General features: G+C 51.1%; 1 protein-coding gene across 2 annotated transcripts in view; it reads left to right on the forward strand.

The window, feature by feature from the left end:
• Nucleotides 1-13,974, forward strand: part of Cystm1 (cysteine rich transmembrane module containing 1) — a 62,089-nt gene extending 48,115 nt beyond the window's left edge. Inside the window, exon 3 of one of the 2 annotated variants that reach the window (XM_028886749.1) lies at nt 2,130-2,313. In XM_028886749.1, the coding sequence (XP_028742582.1) occupies nt 2,130-2,242 (113 nt within the window). In that variant the 3' untranslated portion in view covers nt 2,243-2,313. Of the gene's footprint in view, nt 1-2,129; nt 2,314-13,483 lie in introns of those variants that run through there. The other variant, XM_028886751.2, reaches the window with a different exon arrangement.
• Nucleotides 13,975-14,404: the final 430 nt, after the last annotated feature.

Below are 14,404 nucleotides of genomic sequence, written 5' to 3' on the forward strand. Positions count from 1 at the left end.
TCCCAGCCTGGTACTTGGCTTTTGCACTGCACGCATGCCTGGAATTAGGTTCCTTGAGCCTTGCTGGTCCTGCTCTCCTCCGTGGTCACTGCAAGGCCTCCCTAAGGGGCTGTGCTGTAGTCATGCCGCTAAGCAGCCTGCCTCGGGGACAGACCGGTCAGATCCAGGTCTTTCAAGTGCAAGGAAGGACACTTGCTCTGAGGCATCTGAGGCCCGCCACACCCACAGGATCCATGGAGTCTGAACAGTGCAGGCAGTAAAGGAAAGAGTGCTGTGAGAGCGAGCCTGGGTGGGATTGAGCAAGTGGGTGCCGGGGTTGGTGCGCTAAATGGAACAGTGGGATGGTGCCTCGGATTAGCTGGGAGACTGGCATGGAGATGCTGACAGCTGACTTTGGACAAAATCACGTAACTCTACCTGAAGTGGTTTCCTTCTCTGTAAAATTGGACCACAGTATGCTGGCCACCTGTAAATGTGCAGGGCTTCATGGGCGTGGGCCCCGTGATGGTGATGATAAAAGTGATGATAAAAGTGATGGTGATGATAAATTACGAAGGCCGTGTCTGGGCCTAGTACCCTAGTGTTCCACATGCTGGAGGATGACCTAGAAGGAGCATCAAATGGTGATGTTTGTAGTGGCTGAGCTCAGTTTGGATGCGAAGTGAGTAGGCTTTGGAGTTTCTCCTGATAGGGTACCCTAAGGAACCAGGCTGCCGCAGTGGAGAGTGACCGAAACTGGAGTTGAGATGCAGGGATTCTACTTAGGATGGGAGAAGAACATGCACCTTATACTGAGGTGAGCAGAGAAGGGATCCGGGATCTGGAATCCTCCTGGATGTTCACAGCAGACCACTTCCTGTGCTCTCTTCCTCATGACCCAGCTCAGCTGAGCTCTCAGCTCCCTACAAAACCCAGAGAAAAGAGGGTAAGGCTGGCTTTGCTGTAGCTGATATTGAGTGCTCCTTGGAGGGGAAGGAGGGTTCGATAGAAACCCTGACAGTACTATGTCTGGGCCATGGCGCATGGGGTTGTATTTGTACTCACAGGGCCCAGCCCTAGGATTGACAAGTACCTGGATGCTCGCCCTCTAGGCCCTGAGCTGCTTCTGCAGAGGGCTGGTAATCTGATCGGGCTTCTGCGGCCTGGCCTGAGCCCTTGTGCTCACCCAGGGCCCATAGGCAGCAAGGTCTGGAGGAGCCCAACTAGAATTGAGGCCTTTGGATGGACGGGACAGGGATCAGAGATGCCGGTGTGGCTGAGGGGGGCATAGATTGGGTGCAGCTGGGCCAAGGGGGACTTCAATGACAGTGACTTGGGAAGGAGTCCAGGTCAGTCAGCACCAGGTCTGGAACTTGCAGAGAGGACGGGAGGGTGTGTCCAAGACAGCCCAAACCAGAGAGTTACCTTCCTTCTCTGCTCCCCTTCGCTCTTCCGTTTTAGCTAGAGGAGCACCTTTGAATGTGGCTTTGGCATCCAATAAGCCTAGATTTAAGCAAAGTGAAACAGTGAAGTAAAACCCTCTATTCTTCGCCATACCCTGACACTTAAGTTTCTTACATTGTCTCAGAAGCATGGGTAGCCCTTTCCATATACACAATATGACAGCATTTCTATATCCCTCCCTTTCTTACGCTATTGGCCACATGAAGACCGACCCAGCTCTCCTCAAAGACTGGTGTTCTGCTCTGTGCTTTGTCTTCCTTTAGCTGACTGGACTCTAGGGAAAAGTCTAGATACTGATTTTTTTCCCCCTTAGGCAAAGTTGTATCCTATCCCTGCAAATTTCCCTTCCCAGACGGCCATGCCCTCCCCCACAAGGCGTCTGGGCATGTCACCGCGATGGTAGCAATACAGTGTTGTAAGGATTAAATGAGAACGGTAAAGCTTTCCCAAAGCCACACACCTGGAATGAAGTGCTGGGTGGGGTTCCAGAACGCGTGGAAAGTGAGGTGGCTGCAATCAGTGGTCTGACAGCTTCTGATGAGTGCCAGACACTGGATGCTCCCTGTCCTGCCCTCACGGAGCGGACAGCTTTGTGTGAGTCTTAGAGTGTGGTAAGTGCTGCCGGACCACCAGTGCTCCAAGCCCCTTCTTAACTGGTCTCTCTCTCCCCCGCCCACCCCTCCCAGTGTACGTTTTGGAACGGGAAAGGAAGTCGGACATGGATGGCGGGTGTCAGGCAGTCCTGGCTGCGTGCTGGGCTGCACTCTGCTGCTGCTGCCTCCTGGACAGCTTGGACTGAGTAGCCAAGATCCAGTTCTCCCCGCCGCTGCCGCCGCCGCTGCTGCTCCTGTTACTGGAATAAACAGCTAGTGTTACACAAGTTCAATTTTTTTTTCTTTCTTTGGAAAAAAAAAATCTAATCTGCAGACTTTAAAATTTTAGCACCTGTAAATGGGTGTGAAATAGTATTTCTCTTTTACCTTCCAGATTACCATTGACCTTGAACAGATACCATGTATAGATGTATTATTGTTTATATATTTAAATTTCGTTTTATATTTATGTGTGTGCATGTGCCCGTGTGTTTATGTGCCGTGACACACACGTGGAGGTCAGAGACAACTTGCAGGAGCTGGTTCTCTCTGGTCACCACGTGGATCCCAGGAGGTGAACTTGGTGTGGTGCGTGTCTCTACCTACCCACGGAGCCCTCCCTTCAGCCCCCTGGACATATTCGTAGAGTATTTTTTCCTATTAATTTGTCTTTTCCTGCTCAGTTTTAGAGAAGCCTGATTTGTTTTGTTTGCTTGTTTTGAGAGAGGGTCTCACTATGTAGCTCTGGCTGTCCTGGAATTTACTATGTAGAACAGACTGACCTCAGACTCACAGAGATCCACCTGTCTCTGCCTCCCAAGTGCTGGAATTAAAGGCGTGTGCCATTGTGCCCAGCTGAGAAGTCTCTTTCTGATACAATGCTTGTCTGGTTTATAAGCTTGCAGGCTTACAAATGTCTTCTCTCGGGTTCTTAACTTGTTTATAGTGTGCTTTGAGGTGTTGTTTTTCTAACTTTGTGTGTATGTGTATCTCTGTGGAGGCCAGAGGAAAGCCTCTTATGTCTTTCTCTATCATTTTCCTTCGATTTCTTTGAGGTAGGGACTCTACCTGAACCTGAGCTGGTGTTTTGGGTTTGGTTTTGTTTCTGAGTTGGAAGCCAGTAGGTCCCAGGGATACAGTTTCTGTTCCCTGAGCAGTGCTGGGCACAGGACACGTAGTTGTCCCGGGGTGCTGGGATCTGAACTCTAGTCCTCATGTTCACACCCTCACCACTGAGCATCTCTCCAGTCCTCTTAACATCGACTCTTCGGTCCATATGGTCTGTTGTTCACTGTGTAGTTAAACTGGCCTCAGCTTCAGTTTTCCTGCCTCCGCCTCTCAAGTGCTGGGTTACAAGCATGTGCCACCATCCACAGCCCTGGTTTTGATTGAGTTGTTGGTAGAAAAAATAGACCCTGAATCAGGTTCCTCCCTATGCTGTCACAACAGAGGTCACTTCTGACACTAGATGTGGGAAGTTTTCTAGGCACCAAGCAAGCAGTTTATGCAGCAGAGGCAGATAGCAGCCTAGTGTCCTCAACTCCGTCCATTCTGGTGATGCTGTCAGGAGATGGCATTAGATCCACACGTGGGGGTGGGGTGGGGGTTATCAGGACTGGCCCCATAGTGGATGGCAGGCCCAAGCCTCAGGAAGCTTTCCTGGTGCTTCTGATACCAGCGACATAAATCATTCCCATAGCCTTTCCGTAAGTGGCTCACAGAGCTCAGGGGTCCTGCTGACTGGTTTATTATGAAGACATTACAGACAGTTGGAGGGAGCTGATGAAGAGATGCAGGGGAAGTGGAGGAGGGGCTGCTGAGCCTTTGTGCCTTTTCCTGAGTTCATTACCCTTTAGGAGCCTCTACATACTGGGTTTTCTGAACCCCCTTTTAGATTTTCCTGGAGACGTCACTATAGTGGAGTGGCTGTATGTATGGTGGGACTGGAAGGAAGGGGTCTGGTCTAATACCCACAGACTGAGTGAGGAACCCCGCCAGGCTGGCCTCTCCATGCAGAATTCCTTCCTTCCTAATTATTACTCAGACAGGGGAAAGCACAGAATTTCTCCATGGCCAGCTCCAGACCCAGGGCCGAGGGTGGGGGTGGGGTAGATTAACTTCCCTGACCTGCCTTGAAGAGAAATCCCAGTGTCTTTGCTGCCCTGGGAAGAAGTTATAAGCTACAGACAAAACATATATCCCTTCCCCATTAATTTGAAATAAGATTTGCCTTCTTCCAAGTTCCCATAAATAAAAAGGAATGTAAGTGTCTGCTTTACCGGCTCCTTTAATTCTTTAACTGGAAGAAATCAGGAACCTGATCAAGACCCCTAGACATGTCAGTATGGCACGGATCCGCTGCAGGTCTTTGTTTTGAGGTATTTCTTTTTTCTTTTTAGAGACAGGGTCTCTCTATGTAGCCCTGACTGACTGTTTTGGGACTTGATGTAGATCAGGCTGGCTTTGAACTCATAGAGATCCACCTGTCTCTGCTCCTGAGTGCTGGGATTAAAAGTGTGTACCACTATGCCCGGCTTTAAAAAAAAAAATTATCTTATGTGTGACTGTTTTGCCTACACTTATGTGTATGGGCAACTGTGCATGCCTGTGTCCACAGAGGACAGAGGAGGGCTTCAGGTTTCCTGGAACTGGAGTTATGGATGGTTGTGAGCCACCATGTGGGTGCTGGGAACTGAACCTGGGTCCTCTGGAAGAGCAAAGGCTCTTAACCACTGCATGGTCACCCAGCCTCGTGTTTGGTTTTTGCTGTGTATGTTTATTGGAGATAGTTTCATGTAGCCCTGGCTACCCTTGGACTGGTGATGGAACTAAGGATAACCATGAGCTCCTGATACTCCTGCCTCTACCCCACAATGCTGGGATTATACCTTATGTCTACCATTTTATCCTAACAGTATGTTACACAATAAAAGCTTTTATTTTTGATAAAATTCAGTTTACCAAATTTTCTTTTATAGATAATGCTAAACTAAGGTAATGAGGATTTTGTTGTTTTTCCTAAAATTTTCTTATTATATAGTTCGATTCATGATCCATTTAAAGTTATTTTTTTTTTCCTTTAACAAGGTTTCTTTGTGTCACCCTGGCTGTCCTGGGACTGACTCTGTAGACCAGGTTGGCCTCCAACTCACAGAGACCCACCTGCCTCTGTCCCAAGAATGCTGGGATTAAGGCTTGGGCCACCACTGCCCAGCTAAAGTTAATTTTTTTTAAATAAAATGTAATGCTTTAGTTCTGGGGTGGGACCAGACGTGGCACATACCTTTAATCCCAGCACTTGGGAGGCAGAGGCAGGCAAATCTGAGTTCTAGGCCAGCCTGGACTACAGAGTGAGTTTCAAGACAGCCAAGGCTACCTTGTATCTATCAATCAATCAATCAGTCAGTCAGTCAGTCAATCAATCAGATAGTTTAGGATTGTTTGGTTTTCAGCATTCTTTATGAAGAAGCTCCCCTTCCTCAGAGCCTGCCCTGCATGTTTGTGAGCCAGCCAGCCAAGTTCATGCCAGTCTTTCTGGTCTCTGTTCTTAACCCATGGAGACATAGATACCATTCATCAGTACAGTTAACTGTCTTGACTACTATAACTATATAGGGAATCTTGATTTCATGATCATGTTCTCTTGCTTTTCCTTACATTTTATCTATGATCTGTCTTGTGATTTCTGTTGGAATTGGCATTAAATCTAGATCACTGTGAAGCCTGATCTTATTTTCACTTATTTACTTGAGACAGGGTCTTACTGTGTAGCCCTGGCTGAGACCCCATCCTGACGGGTATTTAAATGGATCTTTCGCTTGTTTTATATGACACAGGCAACTTGCTCATTTCATTCACTTGCTGTGCGTGGTGACTGGCGTTAAGGCCCGTTTTGATGACGTAGGTTTCTATTGAAACCTGGCAGCATATGAGGTACAGGGTTCGTGCGGTCAGGACACACAGCTGTTGTGCAGTAGGCATGAGCAGGCTGGATCTGAATGCTTTCTGCCTACTATTAACAGACACAGTCACAGTTATTTCTCTAAACACTGCATTAGAGCCAGCCAGGTGTGCTAGCACAAGCCTTTCGTCCCAGCACTTGGAAACAGAGGTGGTCAGATTTCTGAGTTCAAGGCCAGTTTGGTTTACATAGTGAGTGGTGGTCGGTCCAGTTAGGGCTACACAGACCCTGTCTCAAAGCACGAAGCAGCAAAATTCCTGCATTAGGATCTGTTTGTAACAGGAGACATAGATCCTCTGCTGTCTGCTGTAATGTTACCCGTGGCTGGGTTTTCAGCAGTGGTCAGTCTCCTTCCCAAGTGCACTTTGGAACTCCAGACTTGTTGCCTCCTTCCCATTTGATCCCCACAGTGACATCTTCCCAGTCCCCACTCATTTCCTCCAGTCTGAGCTGAGTGTCAGCCGTGGTCCAGAAGGCCCTTCGGAGTTGGTCTTCTTCCCCCATGGCCCCCATGAAGTCTTCTGGCTGACCTCAGGATCAAAGGAAGCTGGGTTTCTGTCTCACTAAATGTGAAGCACTATTTGCTAAGGGTCTCTTCCCTTTGGGGCAGATCAGAGTGCTCAGCCAAGGTCTGGGGCAGGAAATGGCCATCTGAGATTCTCTTTGTGGCTTGTTTCCTTCTCTCAACAGCACGGGAAATTCTCTGACTTACAAAAGCAAAATGAATTCTTTGTTTTACTTAAGTCAAAGTGTAAGCCTTTCATTTTATCCACACATCTGGATGGAGCCCTGGGCAGCTGATGCGCAGGGTGTGGCAGGCACAGTGTGAGGGCTTTGCTGTGGTGTTTGCTGCGGAGTTTGCAAAGCCAAGATTTGCATGTACTGTGCCGTACTGGGGGGCTCGCCACGCTCCAGTGTCTGTCAGGCAAAACAGTGTAATGTCCACCAGGTCAAGGAAGCCACTCTGGGCTGGCAAGGTTGCTCAGTGGGTAATGGTGCTTGCTCCCAACCTGGGTTTGATCCCCAGGACCCACATGGTGGAAGGAGAGACCCAAATCCTGCAGGTTGTCCTCCGACCTCCACACACACACACACACACACACACACACACACACACACAGTGGCATGCAGCCCACTTCCAGCATTTAAAAATGTAATAAAAATAAGGAAAAGAAAGACACTCTTGAAAGGTGCTTAAGAAATTGAGTGCACAAATATAAAGCCTTTATTATATAAAGCTTTTATTTTTGACCTTAGTAATACTACCTCTTCTTCAGCAGCATCTTGCTGTGTTAGCCTGGGTAGTAGTTTCCACAACTTTGTCCTCTCTTTCATAGTAGAGCAGGCAGAGGCTTTTCAAAGAGGCCCTTCGGCTACAGAAGAATAGTTCTGGCACCTCAACTCAACCCTGTCAAGTCCCCGAACTTCTAACCAAAGCCCTTACCTTCTCTATTTACATGGAGTACTACCTGCTTACCCTGGAGCATCATCTTCACTGGAGAATAGTAAGCACTTGGGGTGCTCTAGCCTCTTGCTCTCCCAAGGCTTGCTGGAAGATTTTACATTCTCATTCAGACTGCTCACATTTGATTAGCCTTTAAAAAACAGCTCTGTCGGCAAAGCACTTGCCATGCGAGCGTGAAGACCAGGGTTCCATTCCCAGCACCCAAAAAGCTGGGTGTGGTGGCATCAGCCCTGGGGAGGAGGTGGGAACAGGGGGATCTTAGAGTTCACTGCCCAGCCCATCTGGTCAACTGGTGAGCTGCAGGTGCAGTGAGAGACCCTGGTTACAAAGGGGGGGGGGGGGACGTCGCAGGGAGGGAGGCAGGCAGATCTGAGAGACTGCACCATGAGTTAAAAGCCAAAGTAATAGAAAATGAAAAAAAAAAAAAAAAAAAAAAAAAAACAAAGTGAAATGAAGCTGAGGAGGCTGTATAGTGCTTGCCACGCAACCGTGAAGACCCGAGCGCAGTAGCTCTAAATGTCCTTTCTTCTTTCCTTTCGAGACGAGGTTGTCCAGTGACCTTGGGACTCACCCTTGAGTGGACCAGCTGGCCAGTGAGCGCCGGAGACTGTCCTGTCTCCACCTCTCCAGTGCGAGGGTAACAGGCACACGGCACCGCACTTGGCTTCTTTACAGGGACGCTGGGGATGGAACTCAGGTTCCCACAACTGTGTGACAAGCACCTCACCGACCGAGCCAGCTCCCTGCCCCTTAAATGCTGATGTCACTGCCCAGTCTCCTGTGCTCGTCAGAACGTAGTATTGGTGTGTTAGTGATGTTGTGGACACCACACCCAGGGAGATGTCTCGTGTCTATGTGAGGTTCTCCTTCCTTTTATCCAAAGAAATAAACATCTGGATATTTTACCCTCTCCGGTCCCTGCAGGATCTCACCAGCTAAAGCTGTGGGCCTGCCTGCTACCCTGGCCGCCACACAAAGGATGATCGCAAATCATCTGTGCTCCCTCCCCCACACATACACACGCTTCCTCCTGTGCCTAGACTGCTTTGTCACCCTTTAATAACATGGAAGCACACTTAGAAACACGTCTTAATATAGGTTGATAGAAGCCCCTTCCTCCACAGATCCAGAATAAGAAAACCTGTACTTTCATAATTTGTCCCATAGAGTGTCATCTCATTGAAGCTCCTGGGATGTCCTCCCTTCTCAACCCCATGTGATGTCCCAGCAAACACTTCACCCCCTCATTTTGTTCCTAATGCCCTTCGTACGTGTTACTTTGTGATTTGTGAGGAGGTCAGAACGCTGACCTGTTCCATATTATTATTAGTGAGTCTGTGGCGGTCAGAATTGACACTGGAGCCTGTGTATATAACCGCCATTCTCAGCCCCAGGGAGGAGTCAGGCAGCAGAGGAAGAGCTAAACGAGATCTCTTGCGGGGCCGCAGGGCACCCATTCACGAGGCGTGGAGGAAGTTCACAGTCACAGTTGACCACTGGAGCAGGTCCTTCTTGGGAAATGGGCCCCGACTCCAGAGCGCATTCTGGAGCAGGGCACAAGCTAGATCTTGACCACCATGCTGACCCTTGGTTGGCCTCAAAGGGAGGAGGCACAGCAAGGAGACAGCCTTCTCCTGTCACAAGAGTCACATCCCATGGCATGTGTAGCCAGACTGCTTGTCTTCTGAGGCCAGCCGTCCTGATGTCTAGGAGGCAGTAGGGTGGAATGAACAGGTGAGGACCCACCTTTAACTCACCACGGAGTCTCAGATTTCTTGTGGCCAGCTCTGTCCTGTGCTTGGCTAGAGGGGGCGGTGCGGTACTGTCCGTACAGATGCACTCAGTTGTGGTTTAGGGTTTCGGATAGGGCTGCACTGTGTAGCCTCGAGTGCTGAGCTTATAGGGGTGTGCTGCCTGCCCCTCAGCTTTCAGGTGTTTGTTTATCCAGAAGTCACCGTCCGGTGTTCTGCTCACAGCGCTGGGGGTGGACTGCTATCCAGCACGCTGACCTTGTGCCTGAGCCTTGGGCAAAGGTGGGATTGTTTGGGGGCTCATCTGGATGACCCAGGGGTTCACTAGGTTTGTTCCCTCAGCCTCTCAGATAGGATGGTGGCACTCACTCAGGCTGGGCACAGGACCCATGCCCAGGTCAGCACTGTTTCCCAAACCAGTCCATGAACCCTGGCCTCACATGGAAGCAAGTGGTTGGCAGTCAGAGGATTGCTAGATCAGTGGAGAGCTGCTGGTCGGCCTCCTTGGCCGCTCCGCCTCAGCGTATCCTGGGACACTGAGAGGAAAGGAATCTAGGAGACCAGGACTGAAGCTTCCGGGGGCATCTTGAAATAGAGGAGCAGGCCTTTCTGGACAGAGGAGGAGTGGATGGGGGCAGAGTAGACAGGAGGTGGGGGAGGCAATGGGAGGAGGTGTGGGGGGACTGGTTGGTATGTAAAATAAATTTAATAAAAAAGGAAGAGATACAGGGGCAGGGAAGGCACAGGGGGCTGGGAACAGCCAGGCTCAGCAGGCGAAGGTAGCTGTGGTCCCAGACTTGGCTGAGGCTGTGCCGAGTCCTGACCGCACCATATCCTATGGGAGAGACAGCGTGTGGAAGCGTCTCCTAACCTCTCCACCCTCAGCCTGGGAGTCCAGAGTCAACATCGCAGACTTAGCCTGCCCAGCTGAGTCCTGGGGGTGGGGAGGCCGGGTCTGCCCGCTGCAGTCCCGGTCACCATGCACGTGCCCACCTCCCTCCCTCACTTACTTGCCGCTGGTGGGCTAAGCAGGTACCTGTGAGCATTTTGTTGTCAGCAGTGGGACCCCTTTGTACTGGCAGCAAGTGATGTCACTGGCATGGACATCCTCCAAAGGGTGAGGCAGGGCAGAGCCCCTTCAGGCTCCATGTCCTCCCCTCCCCTCCCCTGCCCTGCACGAGGGCTGCAAACCATGCTGTGCTGCCCGAGGTTCTACTTACAATGAAGATGCTTAGGATCTCTCCTTTGCCTTGGGCTACGCAGTAGAGGCATTCTGGCATCTTCTGTAGCCTCCGGAAGGTTGGGCTAGTTAGCCGCCTTCTGTTTATCTCGATGCCTCACGGGTGTGTGTGTGTGTGTGTGTGTGTGTGTGTGTGTGTGTGTGAGATGGCAACTCAGACTCCCCTTCTCAGGGGGGTACTGTGGCTCTGTGGTCCTTACCGTTGAGGACCCCTGCCCCAGCCTGTCACTGGTGTGGGACATGACACTTCAAGGTGCAGCCTCACTTCCTGTTGAAGGCCCTTGTTCCTTGTAGAAAAGGCCTGTGGCATCAGACCCCTGTGTGAGGGAGGGCAGACGGCGTGCCTCTCCTCGGCACTCTTAGGTCAGTCAGTCCGCTCAGATGCACTCACGAGCATGCGTCTGTGAGCACTGAGGCCCCAGCAGCATGCCAGGGCCTCGGATTAATCATTTAGAAGGTCAGAGCCGAGCCAGTGAAGGTTCAGATGCCAGCTGACATCACCTGAGAAGCCTCTGCTCACATTCTTGTGACTCACTCCTGCCCCGTCCCACTTGCCCACTGCCTGCCCTCGTAAATGACACCTGTGAGGTCGTAGCCTATCCTGGGACCAAGGGACTTTCTAGTGTAGTGTGTCAGGTGGCCCTGGAGAAAGCCCCAGGGAGAGGTGAGTAGACACGTGGTCACAGAAGAAGCTCTGTGCCTCCTAGCATGGCCTGTTTACCTTCCTTCTAGCACAAAGGCAAGACGGGTAACTGTCCTTCCTGTAATAGACAGAGTCCTCCCAAACTTGCTCTGCACCCAGGGCCTCTGGGGCTGTTCCCACCACTCTGACCCTCACCTGGCCTTTAGGCCTACCCCACCACCAACCTTGCATTTGCACCCAGATTGCAGAGTTCTAGGTACCCGTCCCTCTGTAGACCCCATACCAGACTGGGGCTGAGAAAACCGACGCTGGTTCAAGGGGGAGGGATGGCTTCAACACAAGAGGCAAGACAGTACAGGAGCCTACATCTGATATCGCCCAGCCTGGTCAGAAGAAACAGAGCCCTGCAGACTCTCCTTGCGGGGACCAGCAGAGAGGCCCCTGCTAATGGTTGAACAGGTTGATCTCTGTCCCCAGTGAATGAACCAAGTTAGTACTTAGGCTGGTGTGAATGTAAGCACAGGACCTAGCACCCAGCCTTTGTCTCAAGTCTGGCCACAAGGGGGCGCTTGATCTCCAACTGAGCAAGCTCTGCAGTGCCAGAACCTCCTTCCAGGCCGCACCCACACCCACCCATTGCTTTTGACTCCCAACCCCCTTTCCTTCTTTTAAAAGAAAAAGACTGAGGGAGGTATGGGGGGAAATCCCACAGAGCTGGCACAGCTTACAAAGGTACCCAGCAGCACACACTCTGCTTTGGCTAGAGAAGGCATTTGCCAGGACAGTCCATCTGACTTGGTGTGGACACCCGGGCTGGAGCCATCTCCGCTGCATGACCTGCTGTATGACTGACTGGTACTCTCAGCTTCAGTCCGTGCCCACAGAGCAGGGATACACGATTGATTCGATGACGGGAAGGTGTGAGAACTCTCAGGCAGATCCCCTCACAGAGGTGACAGACAGTGGAAACACAGAAGACAGAGCTGTGAGGCCCCTGGGTGGACAGAGATCCTGAGGCCGAGACCAGGCCTTGCTATTCAGTACAGGAGACACCCTCTGGAAACACAAGGCCTTCCCCCATGAGCAGGTGGGCATCTAGAAGGTACTGTTGGAAGATTTACCATTTCTAGGCCCACAGCCGTGCTACGAGGATCGGGAAGGACTTCCTTCAGACTTGCTCCTGGGCCACTGATGCCTTGGTTAACTCGAAAGCAAGAAAGAGGCGGCTAGACCCCACCTTGTCCCCGTCCCTGTCCTCCTAGCCTCTGTGTGGGGGAAGGGGAGTCAGGGCTTTGGAAGACTCTGTCCTCTGGAAACGGGCGCCTTGGGCATCTTTTAACCTCCGTCAGCAGTCTAGGAGGAATGAGCTGGAAGTTTCTAGGCCCCAGGTTTCTAGGAATTTGTGAACTGAGCCCTGTGAGGAATGACCCTAGCTGATCTGGAGAGGAAGCAGTGAAGGAAGCAGGATTTGGTATTTGTGTTGATGTAGCTGAGCGAGCTCAAGGTCCACTGGTTCTCACAGGAGGGAAGCCCTGTGCCTGGTGCCCCATGCCCGTCCTTCAAAGACGTGGAGGACTGGATGACACTGTGTGGGCTTTGGACTAAGTTTTGGCATTGTGAGCAACCACCCAATGGGTGATAGCTGGAGACTGTGGGGCCAAGTGGTCTGGCATTCAATCTGTGCCAGATCCCTGGCAAGCCAGGGCACTCTCCTATACCAGCTCCAGAGTGGCCAAGGTATAAAAATAGACAGAAAACACAAAACTGGAGCTGAAGGCCACACTGCTCTGCAAGTCTGAAGTCCTTACTGCTTATGGATTTGATGACTGTTCTCAGGTGAAAGCAGCAGCCACCCACCATTCAGAATAGGGCCCTAGAAGAGAAACTGAGGCGTACGTACACAGCGTAGGCCCAGATTTCAACTCCATTCTGAAGGCCTCCAGCCCCACGTGACCTGCCCGCTTCACAGTGTACTTTGCTACTGAGCAGCACTCAAGTGTTTGTTTGTAACTCCCAATTATTCCTGAAGGCACAGATTTGAATTGTGGTGGCTTCGCTGAACTGAAGGAGTGTCCCTGCCCACGAGCTCTGCAGAGCAGGCCAGGACTTCCTGCCTTCGCCGCCGCCTAGGGTCCGCCAGCTTCACTGCCCTGGCTTAGGGTCATTCTGTAGTGTCCCTAGTATTCATCTCTAGAGGAAGAACGCTGTCCTCGAGTGACGGGGAGAGGAAGGAGGGGTGAGCCGCCCTTCCTCTATCCATCCTTGGCAAGGGCAGGAGAAGCAGCTGCAGGGCACCTCAGCTGTGCATCTGCTCTGGTCCTGGAGGGCCCTGCAGGGCCCGGGTTTACAGCAGGCCCTTCTCACGCTCCTTTCCTTTCCCTCTCCAGTGTATGTGGTAGAAGACCAAAGAAGAGATGACCTGGGCCCATCCACCTGCCTCACAGCCTGCTGGACTGCTCTCTGTTGCTGCTGCCTCTGGGACATGCTCACCTGATGAGCCCAGCTCTCCGCTGCCTGGCCGCTCTGCGCCTGCCTCCGATCGGTGTGCCTGCCCCCACTCTTCTGATTGCTGAAATAAGCGGCTAGCTCTGCGCAGACACCTCTCCCTTCAGCCCTCCGGAGTCTTAGATTAGTGAGGGGTACTGCTGTTTCATTCAGTGACTTGATCTTTTTAATGTTCAAAAGTCATTTCTTACTGATCCTTAACAAATGTGCTAAATAATTTTACTTTTTTTTGGCCAAAGGCTTAGTTATGAAATATATATTTATAATGTTTAAATTATACACCCAAGGTAATGGCAATATGTGATACACCACTAGATCTCTCTGCTCACACCCTGTATGTTTCAATAAATCTGTCCAAACCCTGCTGTCTGAATTAGTCTAGATAATTTAAACCACCTGGGGCTGGACTCTGTTGTATTCTGTCCACCAGAGCTTGTAAGAGGTGAGCAGTTCGGCTGTGACCACTGTCCAGTTCATAAAGAATCTCCTCACAGACAGATGGCTTGGGCAGGCCTATCTGCCAACATAGCTCTGGGTGACAGCCTGCCCGGGCTGCTCTCCAGGACTCCACAGTCACAGGGTCTTCCTGCTCCCATCCCCTCCTAAACAAGTGAACCAACCTGTTCACCTCACAATTGGCCACAGGGTGTCGCTAAGCTGTCAAAAAACAAGTCAGAGTTTCCGTGGCTGCAGAGCAGCAGTGGAGAGGACAGGGTGCAGGGAGGGAGGGACGTGTGTGTCCAGCATCAGGAAGTGAGGGCTGCCTGTGGCCAAACAGTGAGTGTCATATCTCAGAAATAACC

Source organism: Peromyscus leucopus, chromosome 19 (assembly GCF_004664715.2).
Source record: "Peromyscus leucopus breed LL Stock chromosome 19, UCI_PerLeu_2.1, whole genome shotgun sequence".
Lineage (NCBI taxonomy): Eukaryota > Metazoa > Chordata > Mammalia > Rodentia > Cricetidae > Peromyscus > Peromyscus leucopus.